This window comes from Tricharina praecox (genome assembly GCF_024521635.1).
Source record: "Tricharina praecox strain CBS 144465 chromosome Unknown BZA05scaffold_17, whole genome shotgun sequence".
NCBI classification, from domain to species: Eukaryota; Fungi; Ascomycota; class Pezizomycetes; order Pezizales; family Pyronemataceae; genus Tricharina; species Tricharina praecox.
Window position 1 is genome coordinate 111,631 of NW_026250419.1, and position 22,282 is coordinate 133,912.

At 54.7% G+C, this 22,282-nt stretch overlaps 8 protein-coding genes across 8 annotated transcripts; 3 read left to right on the forward strand and 5 right to left on the reverse strand.

Annotated features, from left to right (window-relative positions):
* Positions 1-3,733: 3,733 nt before the first annotated feature.
* Positions 3,734-4,774, reverse strand: BZA05DRAFT_339635 (RmlC-like cupin domain-containing protein; the record flags this gene model as incomplete). The annotated part of the gene is made up of 3 exons (XM_051480941.1): positions 3,734-3,906; positions 3,974-4,530; positions 4,599-4,774. 3 exons carry the CDS (start codon positions 4,772-4,774, stop codon positions 3,734-3,736), a joined length of 906 nt encoding a protein of 301 aa, XP_051338107.1.
* Positions 4,775-6,144: 1,370 nt separating this feature from the next.
* Positions 6,145-6,980, forward strand: BZA05DRAFT_474945 (RNA polymerase III subunit Rpc25-domain-containing protein; the record flags this gene model as incomplete). The annotated part of the gene is made up of 4 exons (XM_051488157.1): positions 6,145-6,156; positions 6,224-6,322; positions 6,407-6,832; positions 6,889-6,980. The coding sequence occupies 4 exons, from the start codon at positions 6,145-6,147 to the stop codon at positions 6,970-6,972; spliced, it is 621 nt and encodes a 206-aa protein (XP_051338108.1). The 3' UTR covers positions 6,973-6,980.
* On the reverse strand, positions 6,981-10,230 carry BZA05DRAFT_402026 (Dolichyl-phosphate-mannose-protein mannosyltransferase-domain-containing protein). Its single transcript, XM_051484063.1, has 5 exons — positions 9,473-10,230; positions 9,397-9,408; positions 9,067-9,334; positions 8,446-9,015; positions 6,981-8,387 (listed from the first exon to the last, which is right to left on the reverse strand). Exons 1-5 carry the CDS (start codon positions 9,737-9,739, stop codon positions 7,207-7,209), a joined length of 2,298 nt encoding a protein of 765 aa, XP_051338109.1. The 5' UTR covers positions 9,740-10,230; the 3' UTR covers positions 6,981-7,206.
* Positions 10,231-11,033: 803 nt separating this feature from the next.
* BZA05DRAFT_81055 (WD40-repeat-containing domain protein) lies at positions 11,034-13,036 on the forward strand. Its single transcript, XM_051488663.1, has 2 exons — positions 11,034-11,433; positions 11,499-13,036. Exons 1-2 carry the CDS (start codon positions 11,386-11,388, stop codon positions 12,975-12,977), a joined length of 1,527 nt encoding a protein of 508 aa, XP_051338110.1. The 5' UTR covers positions 11,034-11,385; the 3' UTR covers positions 12,978-13,036.
* Positions 13,037-13,433: 397 nt separating this feature from the next.
* BZA05DRAFT_446115 (putative ATP synthase subunit E, mitochondrial) lies at positions 13,434-14,025 on the reverse strand (the record flags this gene model as incomplete). Its single annotated transcript, XM_051487053.1, has 3 exons — positions 13,434-13,504; positions 13,631-13,817; positions 13,999-14,025. 3 exons carry the CDS (start codon positions 14,023-14,025, stop codon positions 13,434-13,436), a joined length of 285 nt encoding a protein of 94 aa, XP_051338111.1.
* A 746-nt stretch (positions 14,026-14,771) lies between these two features.
* Positions 14,772-17,134, forward strand: BZA05DRAFT_81027 (WD40-repeat-containing domain protein). Its single transcript, XM_051488662.1, has 5 exons — positions 14,772-14,994; positions 15,077-15,255; positions 15,314-15,872; positions 15,925-16,047; positions 16,107-17,134. The coding sequence occupies exons 1-5, from the start codon at positions 14,878-14,880 to the stop codon at positions 17,097-17,099; spliced, it is 1,971 nt and encodes a 656-aa protein (XP_051338112.1). The 5' UTR covers positions 14,772-14,877; the 3' UTR covers positions 17,100-17,134.
* On the reverse strand, positions 17,123-18,429 carry BZA05DRAFT_402032 (integral membrane protein DUF106-domain-containing protein). The gene is made up of 5 exons (XM_051484064.1): positions 18,304-18,429; positions 18,208-18,241; positions 18,052-18,137; positions 17,550-17,986; positions 17,123-17,488 (listed from the first exon to the last, which is right to left on the reverse strand). Exons 1-5 carry the CDS (start codon positions 18,348-18,350, stop codon positions 17,304-17,306), a joined length of 789 nt encoding a protein of 262 aa, XP_051338113.1. The 5' UTR covers positions 18,351-18,429; the 3' UTR covers positions 17,123-17,303.
* A 664-nt stretch (positions 18,430-19,093) lies between these two features.
* On the reverse strand, positions 19,094-22,107 carry BZA05DRAFT_375220 (Oligosaccharyl transferase STT3 subunit-domain-containing protein). The gene is made up of 7 exons (XM_051481782.1): positions 21,793-22,107; positions 21,694-21,717; positions 21,542-21,622; positions 20,893-21,483; positions 19,805-20,832; positions 19,622-19,749; positions 19,094-19,565 (listed from the first exon to the last, which is right to left on the reverse strand). Exons 1-7 carry the CDS (start codon positions 21,911-21,913, stop codon positions 19,289-19,291), a joined length of 2,250 nt encoding a protein of 749 aa, XP_051338114.1. The 5' UTR covers positions 21,914-22,107; the 3' UTR covers positions 19,094-19,288.
* Between the last annotated feature and the right edge of the window lie 175 nt (positions 22,108-22,282).

The window sequence follows — 22,282 nt, forward strand, 5'->3', positions numbered from 1 at the left end:
CCGGCTCGGTTTGAACTTTGGCCAGTGCCAAAAAAAAACTCTAATAATAACCCTCCCCCTCCCCCCTTTTTTTCTCCTCTCTTTTCTACTTCGGGATCCGGCTAGTTTTTCTAGAGTAAAATAGCCGGACTAAGCCAGGCGTCGTCCGAGTGATGGCGCAAGATCTAACGCAACGCAGCGCAGAACTATGCCACCTCGCCGAAAATGCCTTGCTTGCCTGCCTGCCTGCCTGCCTGCCAGTCTGCCAGTCTGCGGCGATAGGATAGAGTGGGCCAGCACCAACACCGGCACCAACTCCAAAGATTACGCACCAACACACAGTGCACACATACCGCCCCAGTTTCCGTTGCTTTGCTTGCCTCAAGTCCATTGAAGCGGTAAATGGTAAATGGTAAATGGTAAATAATATACATTTCCGACACTACAAATACCTGTGGATGTCCCCCGAGCTCCGACCGACCGAATTCCCCTTGTTGACCCATTTTTTTTTCTCACGAAACAGGAAACCTTTCAAACACCGGAAGGAAAAAAAAACAGACAAAAAGACCAGGACACAGGATAGAATATTTCGGTTGGAAAGAGAGAAAAAAATACAGTTCCCCATAACACAAAAGTAAAAAAAGAAGCAAAAAACCCCGAGCCCGTAAAGTTGGCACCGACAAAGTAAAATAAAATCATAAGTCCAGGAAGAAAAAGAGGTGGAAATTTGAGTAGAAGAAACAGCCTGCGAACTCTACACGAAAATTTGTGAATGCAGTTACAGACGACAGCGTTAGAGGGGGGGGGGGAGATGGTTAGTAATATTTCGTACTTGTACCGTTCCTATCTCTAAGCTGGACCTGCATCATAATTCGTAGTGGAATTAGGCTCCAACTCGCACTCTCTTGGAACCGTCGAAGGACATCTGTTGGTACTCATAAGCAGTCATGCCCGAGTTCATTTCCAAACTCTCTGAGCCGCGCTTCCTCTTGTTGATGGTGGGCTGGGCAAACTGCTGTTGCTGCTGAGCAAACTGCTGCTGCTGCTCAAACTGCTGCTGTTGCTGCATGAACTGGTTCTGAGGCTGCTGCTGGAGCATCTGGGTAGGCTGCTGAATGCCCATATCCATGTCCATGTTGTCTCCGCTGCTCATCTCCTCTTCAGCCACGACTGGGGCAGCAGAGGCAGTAGTCTGGTAGGGACACCAGACGTTCTTAACGGGGATGTCGTCCTCGTCCATGCCACCGCTCATGTTGAGTAGCTGGATGGGAGTGTCTTCGGTCGCGAAAGAGTAGCCGCGGCTCGGGGTGTCGGCGAAATCCCAATCGCTGTCACGGTCGCCGCAGGCGAAACCGTACGAGGGCTTGGTGCGATGCTTGAGGCTGAGCCAGTTGTCGTGGGAAGCAGAGTAGGCCGACATGATTACGGGTAACTGTGGATTGTTTTCTCGGGAGGACTAGTAGATGGGTTTCAGTGTAGTGATTTTTGGTAGAGGAGAGTTGGTTGATTGGTTGGTTGGTTTGGTAGTGGTAGTAGTGGGAGTGAGAATCGGAGTGGGAGTGGTAGTTGGGAGTGGTAGGGTTGAACGCGTATGAAGCAAGCGTGTTCGTGTTCGTGTGTAGTAGGAGTGGTAGTAGGAGGAAGGGAGGAGGAAAGCCAATGAAGAATGAGACGACGGCAGGTGTGATTGTTTTATAGTTGGGGGAGGAAGTAGATTGTCGTGTAGGGAGTGGACTGTTTTAAGAGAGTTGTGAGAGGAAGGAATGGAAGAGGGAAGGAGTGGGGGGTGTGGAAGAAGGAGTGAGAGAGTGTGAGGGAGCGAGAGTGAGTGAGGAGCGAAAGGCACAGGCAGGCGGCGGAGGAGAGGGCTGTCGGACTCTCTCTGTCGCGGAAGTTGACCAGGCTCCCGAATAGAGTGGAGCGCAGCGGGTTGTGGGTGGGTGGACGCTGATTGGGTGGTTGGGCTGATCTGTCTGGCGGGCTTGGCGTGCAGGTCGGTCTGTTTGGCTGATCGAGCAGTGGCAGGGATTTGGGCTGAGCGGACAAGGGTAGCGACCGATTCCCGATGGGGATTTGGTGTCCCGCCCCGCAGAGCCGCACGGACGGCGGAGACACAAACGGCCATCCTGCCAATGGGCTGGCCAGACGAGAATGTATCGAGATGGAGAGTGCATGCTGCATCATATCATACCAAATTCACCGAGATCGGAATGCTTGTGCTCTATGTATAAATTGCCGGTACACGGCGGTCCGACACTCAAAGGCGGATCACGTGATAGCGGTGGTAGAGTAGATGGCTAGCCCTACTACGTACTAGTACAGACCAATATGCTCTAGCAGGCAAGGGGCGAAGTTGGATCACGTAACCTAACGAGGGCCCCTGGCGATAAGAGAGACGGCCGCGATAGCCGTAACCGTAGCCGTGAACAGGGTGGTCTCAAGAGAGGTGTCAACAGAGCCGTTGCCACGACAACAGACGGGCGGAGCAGGTGGTAGCGAAGGAAGGCGAGCGGAGAAAATCTGCGGGACATCAGCCGCACATCGCATCCGACCGACGGAAGCGAGCAGGAAGGCGAGCGAGCGAGAGTGAGCCCTTCGAATCTCCCCCCTGCCCAGCCGGAACCTTTTATGGTGACATCGATCATGAGGCCACACAGACAATCCTAAGCGGTGTGCTCAGAAATACTCTGTAGTAGCACACACCCTGGACAATGCCATTGTCCCCGCTCCGCCTGCTCAGAAATACCCTAACGCAGCATATCCTCCAGACAAAGCCATCGTCCCCACTCCACTCCACCCTTTCCCGCGGCCCCCCCCATAAAGAAGAAAAAACTCCGAAACGGCGCACGAAACAATCTGCACGCCGGTCACCCCATGACACCATCCGTCAGTCGGCCGGAAAACCCCCTTGCACACATGTGTAAACCCTGCAGCTGCCGGTCGTCTACTAAACCCCAAGCCCTAACTAACTAGTTAACCAACTTCCTCCTCCCTCTCGCAGCATCCATGCAACCGCCCAACTTCCAAGTTCCGAGTGTGGGTGTGGGTGGGCGTCGTGGGTGGATGGGGGTGGATGGGGTGGGCAGTGGAAGGGGGTCGGCTTACGCCGCATCTGAGGCCCAGCCAGAAGCCCAGCCAGAAGTGAAGTGCACAAAGGAGGGAGGTGGGTGGCGAAACTGGTGTTCTTCCAGACTCCAGAGTCTTCTTCTCCTGTATCGGACGAAGCTTGGCCAAAAGGAATCGTTTTTATGTATGTGTGAAATATGTACATGCAAGATTCGAGTGGATCGAAGTTTGTGTCGCAATCTGGCCTCGTCGGGCCGTTAACTCTTTTACTTTTTTTTCTCTGCGGAATTAAGGTGTGTAATTCGAGCAGAAGCAATTCGAACAGAAGCAACTCCAGCAAAGGCTATTCATGTAGAAGCAATTCGAGCAGATGTGTGGAGTAGAACAGCCATCCAGGTACCAGTAGCAGTGAGCACTCTGAGAGCAGAAGTATCTGGTACGGAAGGGGAAGGGCTCACGGCTCGAGTGAGTTCGCATGGAGCCTGATACAATAAATCACTCGCCACAAGATCCCACTAGTAATTTTCACGGCTAAGAAGCAAAGTACAAAAGTGCCATTCAAAACCAAAATCTATTCCATATATTCTCAAATCACAAACGCCAGATCCAACCCACTCAAACACCACCGCTCCAAACAAAGGGCACAAAGGAACGCGCAACACAAGTATCTAGGTAGGTAGAGTCAACTCTAAGCCCCCAGCATGGCCTTTCCAATCTCGGACTGCCAATTCCTGGCACGCTCAAAGCCGTTCGAGTTCGACTGGTAGTCCCGCATCGCCTCGTACACCTCCTCTTCCGACGTGACTACGAACGGGCCGTACTGGACTACCTTGTGGTCGTGGGGCTGGCCGGCAACGATCACTGGGATGAACGTTAGTACTGCTGCCGGAACGCACTCTATGCGGAGTGGAGTGGGGAGTGAGCTTACCAAACCTGGCCTCCTCGGTGGCATTATCAGGCAGCAAAACGTCGATGCCATCGCCATTCTGGTCGAAGACGACATTGTAGTACTGCCCGACCTTCGTCTTCTCACCAAAGACAATATCACTTCCCTTCAGGACATAGACGAAGGTATTCCACCCCTTAGGCAGGGGCTGGCTAAGTTTTCCACCCGGCTGCATGGTGACATCGAGGAGCCACACGGGGGTGTACGCCAGGTCCTTGACGGAGTCGACGCCGTGCGAGTTCCCGCTGATGATCTTGATAGTGACGCGGGCGTCGTCGGTAGTGGTGGTGGGGATCTCGCTGCCCCGCAGGTCGCGGTACCGCGGCTCGCAGTATTTGAGGTTCTTCGGCAGGTCCACCCACAGCTGTAGCCCGACGTTGGGCGAGCCGTCGTCGTTCTTGCCTGGCATCTCCGCGTGCACGATGCCCCGCCCCGCGGTCATGAATTGTAGGTCGCCAGCATAGATCGTGCCCTTGTTGCCCGCGAAGTCTTCGTGGTCCACCGAGCCGTGCAGGAGGTAGGTTATCGTCTCTTGGCCTCTGTTGTATACCCATGTCAGCACCTGTTCGCGGTATCTGTTATCTCGCGCGCAAAAGAGCTTGCGTACCTGTGAGGATGGTCGGGAAAGCCAGCGCCAATTCCCACCGAGAAGTGATCCAGCATAAGGAACGGGCTGAAGTTCCTTAGCTGCGGCACGCCGATAGAACGGCGAACCTTTGCGCCGGCGCCCTCGGACTTCTCGATCGCCTTGAAGGCCTTAACGACTGCTCTTGCGATGGACATTTCTGCGGGGATGTCGAGGACGGGTTTTTGGATTATGTTGGGAGTCGTGGTGGTCGTGGTAGTGGAAATAGTGGTGTTGCCCGGAAAGAAGCTGGTGAGCAAGTACTGGTGGTGGCGAAGGGTGAGCGCAACGAGGATGCTACAGATGAGGACGATGATTGTGGACTTCATTTTCGGATCCGTGGGGGAGAAGCCGGAGGATTTATAGTCAGGGCAAAGGGGAAAAAAAGCGCTGCCTTGGACGCCGGATCTCCACAGCTCTTGCAATAATGGTAATCATTGTTCACCACCACCACGATGGCGGGGGAGCTAGATGACTTTTTGCGGGTGACAATAATGTGTAATGATGGGATAAGCGCGATGGCTGATGGCTTGCGGGGCAGGGAATGTTGGAGCAACACTAATTACAAGGTAATCGTCGGATAAGCGATGACTGACAACGACCAACCACGGCCGGATCTTGTGTCAGCACCTTGCTGCGCTACATACCCGATGTCCGTGTCCGACCGTCTGTCGGAGATGTATCACTCTGTGTCACTCGCTCGCATTGAATCTTGCGTGTGCTAATACTTCCGCTTCCGCTCCACTTCGTCCACTTCCGCTGCGGATTGAAGATTTTTGGAACCGTCTCGAACCCTCGAGTTGTCGGTGGTGGCGGATGGTCAGCGAGTGGAGATGGATGGTTCCCCGAGTCCCGGACCCTCGACACGCCTCAGGGCCCGTTTGGATGGCCTCAGTTTTAGCGAAAACTGTCAGTTTTTCGAGAAACTGAGCAAATGGAACTGAGACCCCGTCTGGATGGCACAAAAACCTTAAAAAAAACTGAAACTGTGCGGCTCCAGCGACGAAACTGGCACTGACCTCGACAGGTCATCTCTTTGCCGCCACTCAGTATCGCATTTTAACTTCAACCATGGACTCCCTTTACGGGGAAGAGACAAAAGCGGGGCCACAATGTGTCCACTATTAAAGTTCTGGTGAAGCCTATTATTCAGACTTATGGCTGAGTAATTTGAGAACTGCCAAACACTCTGTTCACCTCACAGTTCTCCGGAAACTGAAACTGGACAGAATTCGGTGTCCCGTCGAGGAACTGAATTTCGCTCTAAAACTGGAACTGAAAACTAAGACCATCCAAACGGGCCCTAAAGAAACATGGATGCATGGTGTGGTGGGGCAAAAGTTCGAGATCACTGACCACGGCACAGCGAACTTAGAGTCAGACGCGTCTCCAGCCAGCCGGACGACTCACGACTCACGGTCCACGAACGATTCACAACCGCGACTTCCTTCCACGGCGCCACCACGACCACCTGCTATGCGACTGTGACCTCGCACACTGCACTACCACTCGCTAAGTATCCGCTGCAATGTTTATCCTCGTGCGCCCTCCTCCTCTTGCGCTCACCCACAATCCCTGAGACCGCCTAGCTCACTTGCGACCCGCAGAGCTCGTTCGCCGACCTCGTCGTCGTCGACCCCGAGGACTTCAGCAAGCACACGGCCGACGCGCTCGAAGACCAGATCAACGCCAAGTACGCCAACAAGGTCCGTCCCTTGCCCCCGTCCCTCCTCCCCCTCCCCTTCCCGCGCCCCTCCACCGTCACTAACCGTCTCCCATCCACTCCACAGGTAGTCTACAACCTCGGGCTATGCATCTGCCTATTCGACATCCTTCGCGTTTCGGAGGGGCAAATCGGGCACGGCAGCGGCAGCGCGCACGTGAACGTTGAGTTCCGACTAATCGTGTTCCGCCCGTTCAAGGGCGAAGTCCTGACGGGGCGGATATCGTCGAGTTCGCCGCACGGGATCAACGTGCGGACCGACTTCTTCGACGAGATCTTCATTCCGCACGCGTACCTTTTCGAGGGCAGCACCTTCGACGTCAAGGAAAACGTCTGGATCTGGAATAATGACGGCAACGAGTTCTTCATGGATAAGAACGAGACCATAAGATTCCGTGTCGAGGAGGAGGCGTTTGAAGATCAGCTGCCGATACCCCCGCATCTGCAGGATGATCGCATGGAGGTCGAGAGGAAGCCGCCGTATAAGATCATTGTGGGTCGAGTTTTGTCACTTGGATCGTTGCATGGCGATGCTGACTACGGTTCTAGGCTTCCGCGCAGCAGGCAGGAATGGGTTTGGTTGCATGGTGGGCAGAAGAAGGAGATGAAGAAGACGGGGAAGAGGCAGAGTAATAATCTGTGCCCGAATTTAAAAAACAGTTCGCTATTTCTACCCACGCTACAAACGATAATCATGCACTATCTTCTTCCGCCCAGTAGGTAGTATGGTAGAAATCGAGGAGAGAGCTTTTCGAAATCGAAACCAAGCGCCACCATTCGCGCGCAACCATCCAACTCCCCCTAGCTTCCAACCAAAGAAAAAGAAGAAAAAACACAAGAGATAACAATTCCATACAATCGTCATCCTTATTTCGCAAAGTGCAACTCGTAACCGAGCAATTTCCGCGCTACTACCTGCGCCGGGGTCAAGCCGGGAGTGCCGTAGGTGAGGGGTGCGTAGAACACGAATCCTGCGATAACAAGACTGCACACGACAGCGGTGGCGATCCATGCCCCAAGGAGACTCTGCTTACCGGCAGCGACAAAGGTTTTTTTTCCATCCTTGGTGATCTCCTCCTTCTCCAGAGGCTCCGAGCAGAAGATGAACTCAACCAGAGCACCAGTTACAAGCGCCGACGCGAGGTGGGCGGGCAGGTAGTGGTGAAGGAAGAGTTGACGACCCATCAGGAAGAAAGGGAAGTAGTGCGACGCCCAGGCAAGGAAGAAGAACCCGGTGGAATTGTACAGCCTGTTGCGCGTGATGCGGTCCAGAGCATCGATTCCACGACGCTGCGTGATCTGGTCGGCTCCGAAGACACCGGCGAGCACGGCGAGAAGGGCGGACGAGATCCACCAGCCGACTGGGTTTCCGAGGAAGTAGATCTGTTCACGGGTGTCGTTCTTGGTCCAGAAGGACACTCCCCTCAGAAGGAAAGGCCACTGGATTGGCTGGGATGCGTAAGGGTGCGAAGAGGTCAATGCGTTGTTGTGGTGGAACATGGCGCGCTGCAGCTCAAAGTACTTCTTGAAGAAAGACATGTGCTTGACCTGCTTCGCGGACTTCACGTTGCGGGGATCATCCTCAGCCAGCGATGGAATATCCTCAATGTACCAGATGTTGGAGCCCTGCGCAACGTTCTTGTTGCCGTTGATCTCCTGCTGCTTGAAGGCCCATTCTGGCAAAGGCTTGGGATGCGTCCACATCGCTACCTTGCTCGTCTTGTGAAGGAGCTTGAATTGACCGGCCAGAGTCCTCAATTCCTGCTTGGATTTTCCGTGCTCCAGCTTGATCTCGAACAAAGTGTCGTTGTGACGCTCACCGTAGGACTTGTCCAGGGGGACGGTGGTAAACTCCTGGTTGGTGGGGTAGTAAGGCGAGGCGACATCGTGACTGAGGAGGTCGGTATCGGTCATGACGTGGTGGAGCTTGATCACATCCCCGTTCTTCACAGGGCGGTTCACGCGCTGGTCTTCCGGAAAAGCAACGGGCGGCATGATGACCCAGTGGTTGTTGGTGTCGTTGAACGGGTAACCAGTGACTTGCTGACCTGAAGATAAATGTCAGATTGCTGTGGTAATCGGACAAGGGATGGGGCGTAAGCATACCCTGGGAAGAGACTCTTCCGTCCTCGTATCTAAGAGGGTAGTTCTGCGCATGAGAGTGCAGGAATGCCTTGGTGTCCTTGTGGCGGAGCTGGACCGTGTCGTAGTAGTTGACGCCAACACTGCTCAGAGACAAAGCGTTGTCCGACAGGGTCTCCTGGAAGCCGGGGGTCATGAAGTCATCGCCGGGCCCGCTCTTGTACAAGATCGCGAAGTGGACGTAAAACCAGAATAGGTATAGCATGAACGGAACGATGATCAACCCGAAGGCCCTGGCCATGAAGTGCTGGGAAAAGCGCTGAAGTGACAGCCCGCGCTTGACGTCCAACAGATTCCACAGATCGATAGCCACCGCAGCACCAATGGTGACGAAGGTGAAGACACCAACGTACTTGGTGGAGATGACGCAGGAAAGAGCAACTCCGGTGAGGAGCAGCCACTTCCACCACCCATAGCCGAAGGGCTGGTGACGGAGCTTGTAAAAGCGGACATAGGCCAGCAGAGAGCAAGCCATGGAGAGGATCAGGGTCGCATCGAGGAGGATCAAGCGGGTCTGTCCAATGTGGGCATTGTCTATCGGCCGTCAGCTGTTGTTTCGCGTTGCGACGAAACATGGAGTAATACCAAAGAGAACTAGGGAGGCGGCAGTGACCGCGGCAGGCAAGCTGTATCCGCACTCCTGCATGATCAGGAACACCACGGGCACAGTCAAAGAGCCCAACATTGCCGGCATAGCACGGAATGCAACGTAAGGAACACCATTGGCGATGTAGGAATCTCCGATGTTGTCAAACTTGAAGTGACCATCGTAACCAACGAACCAGCCCATGAGGGCGAACAGGAGCTTGCCAAACGGAGGGTGGACATCGAAGAAATAGGTTCCTTCCAGGTACTGTTGTTGGATCAATCAGAGGGGGGTTCCGCGCGCACGGTTCAACTGAACGGGGAGCTTACGTATGATGCGAACTACAACACTTGTTAGCGAACACTGCCAGACGAAACATATGACAATCGGTGGGGCCAAACATACCTTTCCGAAATGGACTTCATCGAAGACAACCTCAGTAGGATGACTGATTTTCCAGAAGCGGGTCACAAAGGCCAGAATGGTAAGGACAGCCAACACTACCTTGTAGCGCCGAGGGAATCCTGTGGGGCGGATGTAGGCGGCCACTACATTCTTCGCTCGGGGAGCTTCCAGCAGGTCGTCCTCCGACCCCGAGCCGAGGCCGGCATCTCTACTGGGAGACTTTCTTCTGGCGCCACGCTGACGGACGCCGGGCGCCACCTCAATCATGCTGGCGGGTACGGGGAGGAGAACAAAGGTAGCTTTGAGAAATGCAGGTACAATGGGTAGAAGCTGCTGCAGCGGGCGGCGGAGGTGGAGGTGGTGGTAGTAGTTGCAACGGATGGAGAGAAGTAGAAGGTGAGAAGACAATGGTGTTGAAATAAAGGGATGGATGTACGTAGAGCAACGGTGGCAGTTGAGGCCCAACTAGGTTTGGGGTCGGCGGGGATCAGCAAAGGAGAGACAAGAAGAAGAATGATGACACAAGGAGAATTAAGGGTGAAGGCTGAAGAAAGAGAACGTGTAAGCTGAGCGCGCGCACACGACGGCGAGTAGGCAACAGAACAGATATGCCTTTCCAAAACACGCGGGCGAGGGCAGCAAGTAATATATCCGAGAGCGTGGGAAGTGAAAGTAGGAGTAGCGGCGGAGCCGGGGTCGCGAAGTCGGGAGCACGATGCAGGTGCAGGGGAGCATCAACTAGAGTGCGGGCGATGGATGGAAGATGGGAGAGATGATGGGAGGAACGTCTTGGATTTGAAGGCGCCAACTGGGTCCCGCCATCTAGAGTCAAGACTTTGATACTATACATACCCGCCGTGACGACTTCTGAACGAACCTACCGTACCCATTGATGGACGCCGTGGATCTGGAAACCAATATCTACATGAATCTACTCCAAGTACCGGTACCTACTCACTCTCCACAGAACTTAGTACCAGGTACCGGTACATACCTGCGCAGTGCTGGCCTTCGGTGGGGCATTCCCCTGTGGACAGCATCCGATCACAACCGGCGCCTTCCATTCGAGGAGAAGGGGGAGGCATCGGCATTGCCACGGGAGCCATTGGGCTAGGTAAGTAAGATCCCCATGATCGATACGGGGAGTTCAGTCTGTCTGACCGCAGTGGGTAGCTTGGAGAGGGAGTGCCTAGTGCTGATGAGGGCCGCAAGAATCCTATCTACAGGTGATAGCCGGTGAAGTATTGTCGGCAGGAGACACAGAGGCCATGATGAATTGGGTTTATGCAGATAAGACCTGGGACCCGGAACGACGACAGGCCGCGCGGCAGGTGGGGGCAGGTGCGGCTCCAGCCAGTCGTCATCTCGGCTACTCCTCCGAATAGAGGTGGAGATGACAGGGCGTTGCTTGCAGAGCATTGATGATTTGCCGGTCCCCGGGGAACATCTTTCATTCACGAAGTTCTCGTGGCCGCTTGACGGGCCCTACCGTTGTTGCTGCCTGATCGGATATCCAGTGGGTACCTGACGCTTGAAGTTGGAACTGTGGGCTTGGTGCGACACGCTTGCGCCCAGCGTAGGAGCGCAATTGTCTGTGCTTGCACCATAGCTTCTAAGAAACGAATCAGCAGAGCCCGAATCTCCGTGTGCGGTTTTCGTCGCTTTGTATCCGAGGCGAACAAGCTGTGGTGCCCTGAACCCTGAAAAACACACGCTCCAACACCCCCCTGCACCTTTCTTTCGCTACCGAAGCTGCGCGGCGCGGCGCCGCGCCCAGTCTCGTGGCTCACAACGGACGTGTTACATACTCACTTACTCACCACCACTACCACGACGACCACCAAACCCCACTCGACCCGCGCTGTCTCTTCCGCCCCCATCACGAATCCGAAAGCACACTCTACCGGCCCAAGATGTCAGGCGTCCACCCCTCACGGAAGGCGTACGTCGAGGACGATGAGGTGTGAACACACAGCTTCTAGTACTTGCGAGCGGGCGAAATACTGATGAACTTTTCGCGTTGCAGGAGGAGATGGTCGACTATGCGAACCTGCCAATCGACCGCGACTACGCGATCCCGTCAACGGCGCGAGCCGGCATAGCGCCCGAGAAGGCGTCCGCAATTCTCTCGCAGATGGACCGGAAGAAGAAGGCGGCGGCGATCGTGGTTCCTACGGATGACGGGCGGGTGCGGGTGCGGTTGCGGGAGATGGGGGAGCCAATCACGCTGTTCGGGGAAGGGCCGGGGGATAGGCGGGATCGCCTCAGGGAACTGCTGTATCTGAAGCAGGAGGGGATTACGGCGGATGGAGAGGACGTCGAAATGGGGGATGGCGACATGATGGAGGGCGACGATGACCATGGCGATGACGACGAGGAGTACTATACCCCCGGAGAGCCCGAATTGCTGGATGCTCGGAGGAAGATCGCGATATTCTCGTTACCACGGGCACGGGAGCGCATCGACAGGCAGAAGGTGGAAGCGGCAATCCCACTGCAGAAGCACATCAAGCATCGGAGGACGATCAAGGAGCATCTGGGTGGCTACCAGGTTTTGGGTTCGCAGATTGCCGGCGATAGGCCCGTGTCGATGGCGAGATTTTCTCCGAACAGCAAACTCATCGCGGCCGGGGCCTGGAGCGGAACGATACGAATGCTCGCGGTGCCGAACCTCGAGGACAAGGGGATGCTCCGTGGACATACCGACAGGGTGGGAGGGATTTCGTGGCATCCGGAGGCTACCATCACCATGTCACCCGATTCGGCGAATTTGGCGTCCGGTGGTGGCGAAGGCAATATTCACCTGTGGTCCTTGAAACAAGATACGCCCATCGCCACACTCTCCGGTCACTCGGCGCGAGTCTGCAGGGTGGAACACCATCCCAACGGTCGATACCTGGGCTCCGCGTCCTTCGATACGACATGGCGACTCTGGGATCTGGAAACCCAGAAGGAGCTGCTGCTGCAGGAAGGTCATTCGAGGGAGGTCTATTCGATAGCATTCCAGGGAGACGGCGCTCTGGTCGCCAGTGGTGGACTCGATTCCATTGGTAGGGTGTGGGATCTACGGACGGGGCGGACAATCATGGTTCTCGACGGCCACATCCGCGAGATCACCGGATTAGCATGGCACCCCGACGGCTACCGTGTGCTGTCGTCGTCGGGCGACGCTTCAGTCAAGGTCTGGGATGTGCGCATGGTGCGGTGCACTGCTACTATCGGTGCGCACAAGAAATTAGTTAGTGACATCCGGTTCTTTGGTGGTAATGGCGCTGGCAGCGGGTTGCCGACGGACATGAAGACGGAGGGGACGTATTTCGTCACCAGCGGCTTCGACGGCGAAGTCAAGATCCACTCCAGCGACGACTGGGCGTCCGTCAAGAGTCTCAGCGCGCACTCCGGAAACGTCACCAGTGTCGACGTCAGCATGGATGGCCGGTTTATCGTCAGCAGCGGACAAGACAGGACCTGTAAACTATGGGCTAGAGAAGATATAGAGCTGTAAATGGCGGACATATGTATGGGGGGTTCGGTGCATGGTCCAACACAGCTTGTTCACATCTCGCTGACAGCGTGAAGAAGAAGAAGAAGAGACGTGACCACTTGCAGTCAACCAAGCTCTTTTTGAGATTATGTCCGAACAAAAAAACAAAAAACCGAAACGTCTAGAGTGTCCTCAGCAGCAGAAAGCAGCAGCAGTGAACCCACAAATACCGACCGCGACCATGCAAAAGTGCTATGATACAAATCAAGAGTTCTACTCCATCTTGTGGATACCACACCACTACTACCAGTGTCATCGCCATCACACGTCCTCGCCCTCTCTTGCCCTCGCCCACGCCCTCACCCGCCCATCACCATTTTAAAGATCGCCTATCCCCAACATCGGCGTCACAACCACGCCTCCATTCAGAGACGCAATGCCATCCTCCTCCTCATCTGCTCGACGGTATTGCCGAGCCTATGCCTCACCAGCCACGTGCTTGAGGAACTTCTCCAAGTCGAACCGCTTATCGTCAGGGTCGGTGATCACTGTGTAGAATCAAGGTTCGCACACACGCACGCACGGGTCAGCCACGATTCTCTTCCCATCCCCATAGGTATATATCAATCGGAAAGAGAGATAGAGATAGCAAGAGATAGAGAGAGGAAACGTACAGTCGCCGGTATCGATCGGCGCCTTGACAGGGTGCTTTCTGGCCCACTCCGCCTTCGCCTGCTTGATCAGGGCGGCCTTATGGTTGTACTCGGCCTGGTCGGCGGCAACAATCGCCGCCGACGACAGCTGGCGCTGGTGGTACAGTCCGTACAGGATTCCGGAGCCGAGTGCGGAGTAGCGCAGGACCTGTGGGACGCCATGACATTTCACGAATCAGCGTTTTTGTTTTTTTGTGTAGGATGTGTATATGTGTATGTGTGTGTGTGAGTGAGGGTGAGTGTGTGTGTATGTGTGTACGTGCGTACGTGCGTGCGGAGCCGGAGGCATTGCCGATACCGACGCGGGCGGAGAGGGGGTGGGAGCGTACGTTGACGGCTTGTGTTGAGAGAACCATTGTGAGAGCGCGCTTGGTGCGTGGGATGGTTCGGGTTCGGGTTGTGTGTTGGAAAGAGTGAGTGAATGTGGTGGAATGGATGGAGGTTTGCAGCGGGCGGGAGCGGAGCGGAGCGGAGGAGGAGGAGGAGGGAGGAGGGGAGGGTTTGAGGTTAGTCCGGTTCGGTAGAGTTGCAATACGCGAAGATGAATTGAAATTTCCCACATCACCGAAACGCTCCGAAGATGTCAGCAGTGAGCGACATGAGCCGCACGACAACAAGACACGTGCGCTAAAAATGCACAGAAATCGATGGCTGTTCGTGGGGGATTATCGACGGAGCTTTGGATTGCATTGCATGGTTGTCGGGGCACTGTTTTCTATGTGCATTGATGTCTTTTTTGCTGGGACAGTTCCTCGGGCGGGGCTGTTTTAGAGTATGTACCAGTACAGCTTGGGGGATCCGGGTGAATTGATGTGCGGGGAGCCCCGCGATGGTGGGGATTGTGGGTATTGTGTCAGTGGAGCGGATTGGAAGGGTCGGTTTGGAGTCCATGTGCCGTGGATATGCCCACAGCTTTTGTGTGCAGCTCGAGTGAAGTGGTACATCCCTAGTATCCAGAGATGTGCTCTACCGTACCTGTCGGCTCCTCCCCCCATCTTACTCCTTCAAGCTAGGAATATCCCACAAGCAACTCAACACCGCACGACGAAACCCGGAACTCCCAGATATATATCCAGTCCGCGACTGCTTGGTTACTGCCGTACGAAGACCGACGCAATACGAGCCGGCCCAGCTCTCCGCAAGCTCTCCGCCGAGTATCAACCTCCACACAGCATACAGCGACATCCAATCCCCCGAGCTCTCCTGAGATGGAGCAACGGAAGGCCGAAATCGCCGCAAAGCGGCAGCGCCTGGCAGAGATTAAGAAAAGGAATGCCGAGCGACAGCTACAGTCAACGACGCGCCGAAGTCAAGATGTGAGCGAGGTACATACATTGAAGATCCATTCCCATCGCATACCATCTCGGCCATGAACCTAACCTCCGTCGTGTCTTCTCCGCCTCTTAGATGTCGGCTCCCATACCGCGTGCGTACAATCGCGAGAGCATCGAGATTCTGGTCAGAGACCTTGTCGGTGACCGTCCGGCGTCGACGGGGCCCAGTACTTTCAAGGGGAGCAGACCAAACTCGGTGCTCTCGGCGGCGGAGAGTAACGCTTCTGAAATCACGTCTCCGATCATTCCTTCGTACGTTCCCGTCCCCATGCTATAAGGGAAGCATTTGATGCTGATCGTTTTCCGGTAGAGGGTTGGGCATGACACCGGAATCGACCACGTTGGGCTTCCAGACAATATCACAGACTCCCGTCACGATCGTGTACGACGCCCCGCCATCCCCGATCCCGGAAATCCTCACGTACAGCAAGGAGGTGCAGACGACGGAGACATGGACGGAGACCGATAATTCCGAGGATGACGCCCTGTTGTCGCCGGAGAAGGAGGAGGAGCTGCGAGAGCGGCTGAGAAGGGAGATTGAGGAGGAGCTACGGCTGCTTCATCTCGAGGAGGCGGACCAGGAAACCATGAAGGGAGATACGGATAAGGGGTTCTTTGCGCGAGAACTGACAGATGAGGAGAAGACGGCGATTACGGCTTCGGAGGACTTTCTGGATTTTATCGAGAGGTCGTCGAAAGTGGTGGAGCGCGCGCTGGATATGGAGTATGATGTTCTGGCGGACTATGGACTCGGTGTCAATGGGGAGGACGATGATCAGACCGGAAGGAGACTGAAGGAGGTCACGCAGTTCTACGACGAGCGATGGTCGAAGAAGCGGATGGTCAGCGATATCAACTTCTCTCCGAAGGTAGTTCCTCAGATTGAGCTGTCAGTTGTGGCTAGTAGCTTACACGGACAAGTTCCCCGAGCTCGTCTTAGCATCTTACACCAAGAACCCTTCGGCACCCCATGATCCAGATGGTTTGGTGCAGGTGTGGAATATGCACCTGCACGACAGGGCTGAATATGTCTTCCATGCCCAGGTAATGACTGCCCCCGTCCATTGGAAATCCTAGTACTCGGTTGCTCACATTTTTTCCAGAGCGATGTCCTTACGGCCAGGTTCTCACCATTCCACCCGAACCTGATTGTCGGTGGAGCCTACAGCGGTCAAGTACTACTCTGGGACACCAGAGCAAAGTCGCAACCCGTTCTGAAAACCCCACTCACCGGATCCGGGCACACACACCCTGTCTACTCGGTCTCCGTAATCGGCACCCAAAACGCCAACAACATCCTCAGCAGCTCCACGGACGGCGTAGTCTGTGGCTGGACTGTAGACATGCTCGCGCAACCCCAAGAGCTCCTCGAACTGATCGCCCCACCCCCCTCCAAAACCGACGACCTCGCGCCCACCTGCATGGCCTTCCCCCACAGCGACCCAACCTACTTCCTCGTGGGCACAGAGGAGGGCACAATCTACCCATGCCATCGCTACGACCGCGCAGGCGCCAAAGCCGGCATCGAACCGCGCATCTCCTACCGCGCGCACGCCGCCCCCGTCATGTCCGTCGACTTCCACCCGGTGCGCGGGCCCGTAGACCTCGGCGACCTGGTTCTCTCCAGCTCGCTGGACTGGAGCGTAAAGCTGTGGAAAGCGCGGCCACCGGCCGCCACCTCCACCACCGCCGCAGGAACCAGCACGTCCGCGCAGCCGATCCTCGAGTTCTCGCGCGAAGACGTCGTCTATGATGCGCGCTGGAGCCCCACGAAACCGGGTGTCTTCGGCCTCGTCGACGGCGCTGGCCAGCTTGAGATCTGGGATATCACTGTTGACACGGAGATCCCGATCGCGAAGGCCACGCCGACGCCGAGGGTCGGCGCTACCCATCTGACCAAGAGCTTGAATAAACTTGCGTGGGAGCAGCATGACGGGAAGAGGGTGGCGGTCGGAGGACTCGATGGAATGGTTACCGTGTTTGATGTCACACTGGATTCCCCGAGGAATGAGGAGTGGGCGAGTGTAAAGAGGCTGGTTAGTCGGGTTGAGGGGACTGCTGCTGCTGCTGCTACGGCGGCGGCGGGGACGAAGTAGGTGTGTTGATATCGTAATAGGAAAACTTAATAGCGCCTGGGAGGCGCGAATGTACTTTGATTCGCTATTTCGAGTGATATAAGATGATAATTACGCTGGTTGGGGAAGCAAACGACTTCATTAACTACATCTCAAACAAGAGGTATCCAAAAGCGCAAGTGATCCCACATTATTATCTAGTCTAACCCACCACTGTACACATCATCACGCCATAGCCAGAAGCCTATCTTCGACGCCATTCAGCACCCACTCATGTTGACCACCCGCAACCTCGAGGTTCTCCACTTCTGCGATGAACATCTTGTTCGGGTCCTGGCCGGGGCCGAAGATACTCGCACCGCCGGTACCGGGACTCATCTGCTGCATCTGGGCGGCCATCTGGTCGGCAGCTACGTGGCGAGCAGTCAGCGTACATGCGGATCGCAGGTGGGGGTTCGAGGGGGGACATACAATTATCGCTGCCCAAGATGTAATTGAACACGGAGCGGAGACCAAACAGGTTGAGGAAGTACCAGGACAGACTGGAGACCCATCTAACGTCGAGGTCTCTCGTGGCGACACCGCTCTGCAGCATGCTCTTGAAGCGGATGGTGAGCGGGAACGGCAGCTTCATGATGACGAAGCCCGAGAAGAAGGCGTTGATCCAGCCCATGATCAACGTCTGCGGCACAATCATGGCCATGTTCCCCTTCAGCATGTTCATCATCTGGTCCATGCCGGCGGGGTCGGTCATGGGGTTCGGGGCGGGCTGGCCGACCGCCCCGGGGTCCTTCAGGTACTCGCCGCGCTTGTAGGCGGCGACGAGGGCGTTCTTACGCGAGACGAAGGACGAGAAGGGGATCTGGTTGAGGTTTTGGCGGAGATTGATGCCGTGGAGGAGGTTGCGTCTGTGCGAAACCGTTGATTAGAGGGGGAGGGATTCGCAGGAAATGGGGGCCGTGTGTGGACATACTGCTCGCGGAGTGCCTTGATGTCTTGCTTCTTCGGATCGGATTGCATGAGCACCGTCGCATAGTGCCGTAACACACCAGTGAGGATCTTTGTAGACCGACAATCAGTCTCTGGGTCGCGGGCACGAATAACGAATGAATGAGGCGGATGGAAGTACCATAACACCGGTGATCGGGAATAGGATCCAGTAGCTGTTCACGCGCTCCATTAGCTTTTCATCCACCCATCTCTGGACTCCTAGGGGAAAACAAACAATAACTGGGGGTCGCGAAGGATCATCTGGTTCTGTACGTCGGCCATGGCTTTTCCGTCGTGGTCGTCGTGAGTTGCGGTGGTTGTAGTTGTGGACGAGCGGACATCTTCACGTCAGGAACGGGCATATGTAATGTGTTATGGCGTTGATCTGGGGTTACACAACTTCATGGTAGTCCTGGCGGTGGGATTACCCGGTGGACATGCAGTCTATCACTCGGTTTCCATGAATCCACTACAGGCATTTTCACACCGTAAACGTGTCAATTTGGAATGATCTACTGTGGAGTTTGCAGATAGGTCGCATGGAATCAATCATTAAGGTTCTGTTTGGATGGCCTCAGTTTTAGCAAAAACTGAGCAAACAAAACTGTAACCCTGTTTGAATCTCACAAAAACTGAGAAGAAAAAACTGAAACTGTGTAGCTCCGGCGACGAAACTGGAACTGACCTCTGGAGGTCAGTTTCTTCACCACCACTCAGTACCACATTTTAACTTCAACCATGGACTCCCCTTCCAGGAAAGAGAAAAAAAAAGCGGGTCTACAGTGTGTACTACTAAAGTTCTGGTGAAGCCTATTATCTAGACTTATGTCTGAGTATACTGGGAACTGCCAAACACTCTGTTCACCTCAAGGTTTTCCGGAAACTGAAACTGAACAGTATTTGGTATCCCGGCGGGGAACTTACTTTGGCTCTAAAACTGGGCTCTAAAACTGGAACTGAAGAATTAGTGCATCCAGACGGGCCCTAAACAAACAAAAGCGTAAACGTGTCATGTATGGACTTGTGCGTTGTAGTAAGCTTCATTTGCATTTCTTTTTCGCCATTTTTGATAGCCAGTCTACATAACCCACGGGAAAGGGAGGAAGGATATCCCACAACCGTACACCAGGATCCGGAATGACCCAACCCATTTAAGGAAAAAGAAAAAAGGAAAAAAAGACTACCAAAAGAAACAAGAAACAGAAAACAAAACGGCAAGCTTAGATTACTCTCAACTGCCGTGCGCCCTTGCTCTGTCCGCTCTTTCCCTTTCTCTTCTTCTTTCCCGACTCGAAGGCCACTGCCGAAGCGTGGTCTCTTCCGAGCTTGTCCAGATCCTTCACCTTGTAGATCCTCACTATCCAGTTCTCGCTGGTGAAGGCCTCATCCAGAGTATTGAGTGTGGGCCCGGTTTCAGGCAGCATTACACCACGAACACGGTCCTGGGCCTTGCCAGCAGGGAAGAGGGCATGGTAGTTGTAGTACGACATTTTGTACCTATCAAAGAACATTAGCATGTATGAGTATGTGGGTGAGATCAGCGGGACTCATACATCAAGCTGTTCTTCATCGTTTCGGTGGCTTGGTCGTCGACCTTGTATTCGCCACGTGGGGTGAAGAAGTCACGCTCCTTGACCTCGTTGGGCCAGACGCCTTCGGCGATACGAATCATCCATAGGAACTGGTGTATTGTTAGTGTGCCTACTTCACGATTTCTAACCAGCAAACGGACTTACCTTGTTGATATCATCACCGGAATATCCGAGCAGACCGCCAAAGATGACGAGAACGTAGTCGACATCGTGCTGACGGAGGATGGGGTAGGAGACCTCCTCACGCGAAGCCATCGCTTTTCCGACAGTTGCAATGTGGGTGTTGTTCCAGGTGTTGTTGTCCACCAAAGTAGCTCTGTCGGCCATTCCGCCGATCTGGTAGCCGTAGTCCCACCAACTCATGATCTTCGCATCGTCGGGAGTGTTTTTCCTTAGCCAGTAGTACGCCTCACGGTAGTCGTCGATGATGTGCTGCGAGCCATCGGGCAAACGAGATGCGAGGACCACGGATGGCGAAGAGTAAGCATTGGAGGTGACCCAAGTACAATGGAGCACGAAAAGGAAGAGGTAGAAAGTGAACGCGCCGACTACAGTGATCTTGGATCCCTGAGAGAAGATTCCAACGATAGATTCACGACTGGCGGTCAAGAGACCGGGCTTCTTATCCCCAGTCTTCGCCTTCTCTTCAGTGGCGATCGCAGCTTCAACTGCGGCAGGCTCAGGCACATCGAAAGTGGTGTAGGTATCCAATATGTTAGACAGGGCAATAGCGGCAGCCACGCAGACAACGGGAGTCAAAGTAAGCATGAGACGGACCATGACACCGGCGAAGTAGCTGGCCATGATGGCGTAGATGATAACGAAAACGTGCTCATCTGCCAGGGTTCTGAAACACATGTATACTCCGGCCGGAAAGAGCCAGATCAGCATCTCCAAGTCGAAGAAGAAGGCAGGCCATGCGGTGGGCTGATGCTCCGAGACGGACGCAATGATAGGAATGTGAATCTTGGCATAGCCGGTATCCCACAGCGAGTAGAAGCGGCCAGACCATGGCGCAATGGTTCCGGAGACGGTCAACAGCACAAGTGCGGCAGAAGATCCGACGAAAGCAATGATGATGAAAGCACGGAGCAGCGACTGGAATTGCTTGGACGGAACCTGGGAGCGGACGTAGTCCACGAAGGCAACAATCTGCAGCAGACCGAAGACACCTAAACACGGAAACATTAGATTAAACTCCCACGGAAAAAATTAACAGGAGGACTACAAACCTAGCGCGGCCATGTGCTCCGACGAGCGGATGGGCAAGAATCCAACGAAGGGAATCTGCATGCTGCCCAATGTGCCGAGAGCATACCAGCTGACATACGAAACGTACAGGCGCGGTGAGTAGCGACCCATCACAATTAGCACGAAGGCGTGCAGAGGAATCATGTTGGTGATGAAGACGTATCCACCCCATGCGGCAACCATGTAGAAGTAGAACAGAGCGCAAAGAGCGCCCCAGTACGCACTTCCAAGCTTGAGCGCCTTGATCCAGAGGTAGAAGGTGAACATGAGAAGGAAAATGGCAATTGCCTCGTTGTCGTAGGAACCAGCCACCGAGCGCGAGATGTAACCAGGTGCAATACCGATAAAGGCAGCAGCGAGCAATCCAGCCGACTCATCCTTCATCTCCTTGGTGAACAAGTACGTAGCTAGTGCAGTCAATCCCGAGAAGGCCGGAGCAAGCAGGACACAGATGTTTCGAATGTCGACCGGGAATGTCAGGAACCGGAGGATGTGGTAAATAACGCCGGAGGTAACCATCAAGCCTGGGTACAGAGTACCACCAGTGACTCGTCCCAGCGGATGCCATGTTCCTATAACCACAATTCAGCTCTTGCGCAATAGGTACCGTCGGAGTGCAGCGGCCCTCACGGTCATCAAACCAATCCCAAAAGTTGTAGAACCCGTTCTTAACGAGGTATTTGGTGGCTCGAAAGTTGAACCATGGATCGACTGTTCGGACCAGCTAGTGAGTTTCCAGGCGCACAGTAGGACTGAGGACCGGAAGTGGGGGAAAACCGTACATTCGTGGATTATGCTCTCGAATCCTGCGCCTGCAAGTTAGCTATGAGTGCTGCTGTCCGCGGCGTGTGGGCCAACGGATTGAGGACCGAACTACGTACGGATCACCGAAAACAGTCGACTTGAGACAGCAGCGCCGGCGATGGTGACGAGGATGACGACTTTCAGCAACGAGCGCAGATTCCTGGCGGACTCGTCCTTGAAGAACGCGTCCATCGACATTTTGGAATGACGAACGGACAGACGGTGGGTAGGGTTGAAGAATTGGAGGGGAGTTGGGAGGTGTTTGGTGATTGAGGTTCAGTTGTCGAGAGTTCGGCACAAGGCCGCGCAATGGAAATAGTGTAGGTAAAGGCGACCCTTGTGGTACGTACAGCAGGTTATGATTGAAGGTGTCCTTTTCGGCGGACCCCTGCAAAGCGGTTGGGCAGCTGCCGGGACCACACGCGCCAGAAGATTAGAGCTTTGCGGCGGCTGAGGGAAAGAGCTGCACACCTTATACTCTACTATGATAGTTATGATAGTGGTACGCTACTCTAGAGTCTACATAGCTTCTCGTGCCGTCGTAACTTACCGTCCTCTGCTTCAACC

Excerpts from the sequence above, each read along its gene's own strand:
- BZA05DRAFT_402032 (XM_051484064.1), bottom strand. The coding sequence starts at position 18,350 with ATGGCCGACGTACAGAACCAGATGATCCTTCGCGACCCCCAGTTATT. Across the intron at positions 18,138-18,207 it reads TCCCGATCACCGGTGTTATG|ATCCTCACTGGTGTGTTACG; the intron begins GTACTTCCATCC and ends CGGTCTACAAAG. Across the intron at positions 17,489-17,549 it reads CATCTTGGGCAGCGATAATT|CTGCCGACCAGATGGCCGCC; the intron begins GTATGTCCCCCC and ends CTCGCCACGTAG.
- BZA05DRAFT_402026 (XM_051484063.1), bottom strand. The coding sequence starts at position 9,739 with ATGATTGAGGTGGCGCCCGGCGTCCGTCAGCGTGGCGCCAGAAGAAAG. Across the intron at positions 9,016-9,066 it reads CGCCTCCCTAGTTCTCTTTG|ACAATGCCCACATTGGACAG; the intron begins GTATTACTCCAT and ends GACGGCCGATAG. Across the intron at positions 8,388-8,445 it reads CGGAAGAGTCTCTTCCCAGG|GTCAGCAAGTCACTGGTTAC; the intron begins GTATGCTTACGC and ends ATTTATCTTCAG.
- BZA05DRAFT_81027 (XM_051488662.1), top strand. The coding sequence starts at position 14,878 with ATGGAGCAACGGAAGGCCGAAATCGCCGCAAAGCGGCAGCGCCTGGCA. Across the intron at positions 14,995-15,076 it reads GAAGTCAAGATGTGAGCGAG|ATGTCGGCTCCCATACCGCG; the intron begins GTACATACATTG and ends TCCGCCTCTTAG. Across the intron at positions 15,873-15,924 it reads ATATCAACTTCTCTCCGAAG|TTCCCCGAGCTCGTCTTAGC; the intron begins GTAGTTCCTCAG and ends TACACGGACAAG.
- BZA05DRAFT_81055 (XM_051488663.1), top strand. The coding sequence starts at position 11,386 with ATGTCAGGCGTCCACCCCTCACGGAAGGCGTACGTCGAGGACGATGAG. Across the intron at positions 11,434-11,498 it reads CGTACGTCGAGGACGATGAG|GAGGAGATGGTCGACTATGC; the intron begins GTGTGAACACAC and ends TTCGCGTTGCAG.
- BZA05DRAFT_375220 (XM_051481782.1), bottom strand. The coding sequence starts at position 21,913 with ATGTCGATGGACGCGTTCTTCAAGGACGAGTCCGCCAGGAATCTGCGC. Across the intron at positions 19,750-19,804 it reads CCGGTGATGATATCAACAAG|TTCCTATGGATGATTCGTAT; the intron begins GTAAGTCCGTTT and ends ACAATACACCAG. Across the intron at positions 19,566-19,621 it reads ACGATGAAGAACAGCTTGAT|GTACAAAATGTCGTACTACA; the intron begins GTATGAGTCCCG and ends GTTCTTTGATAG.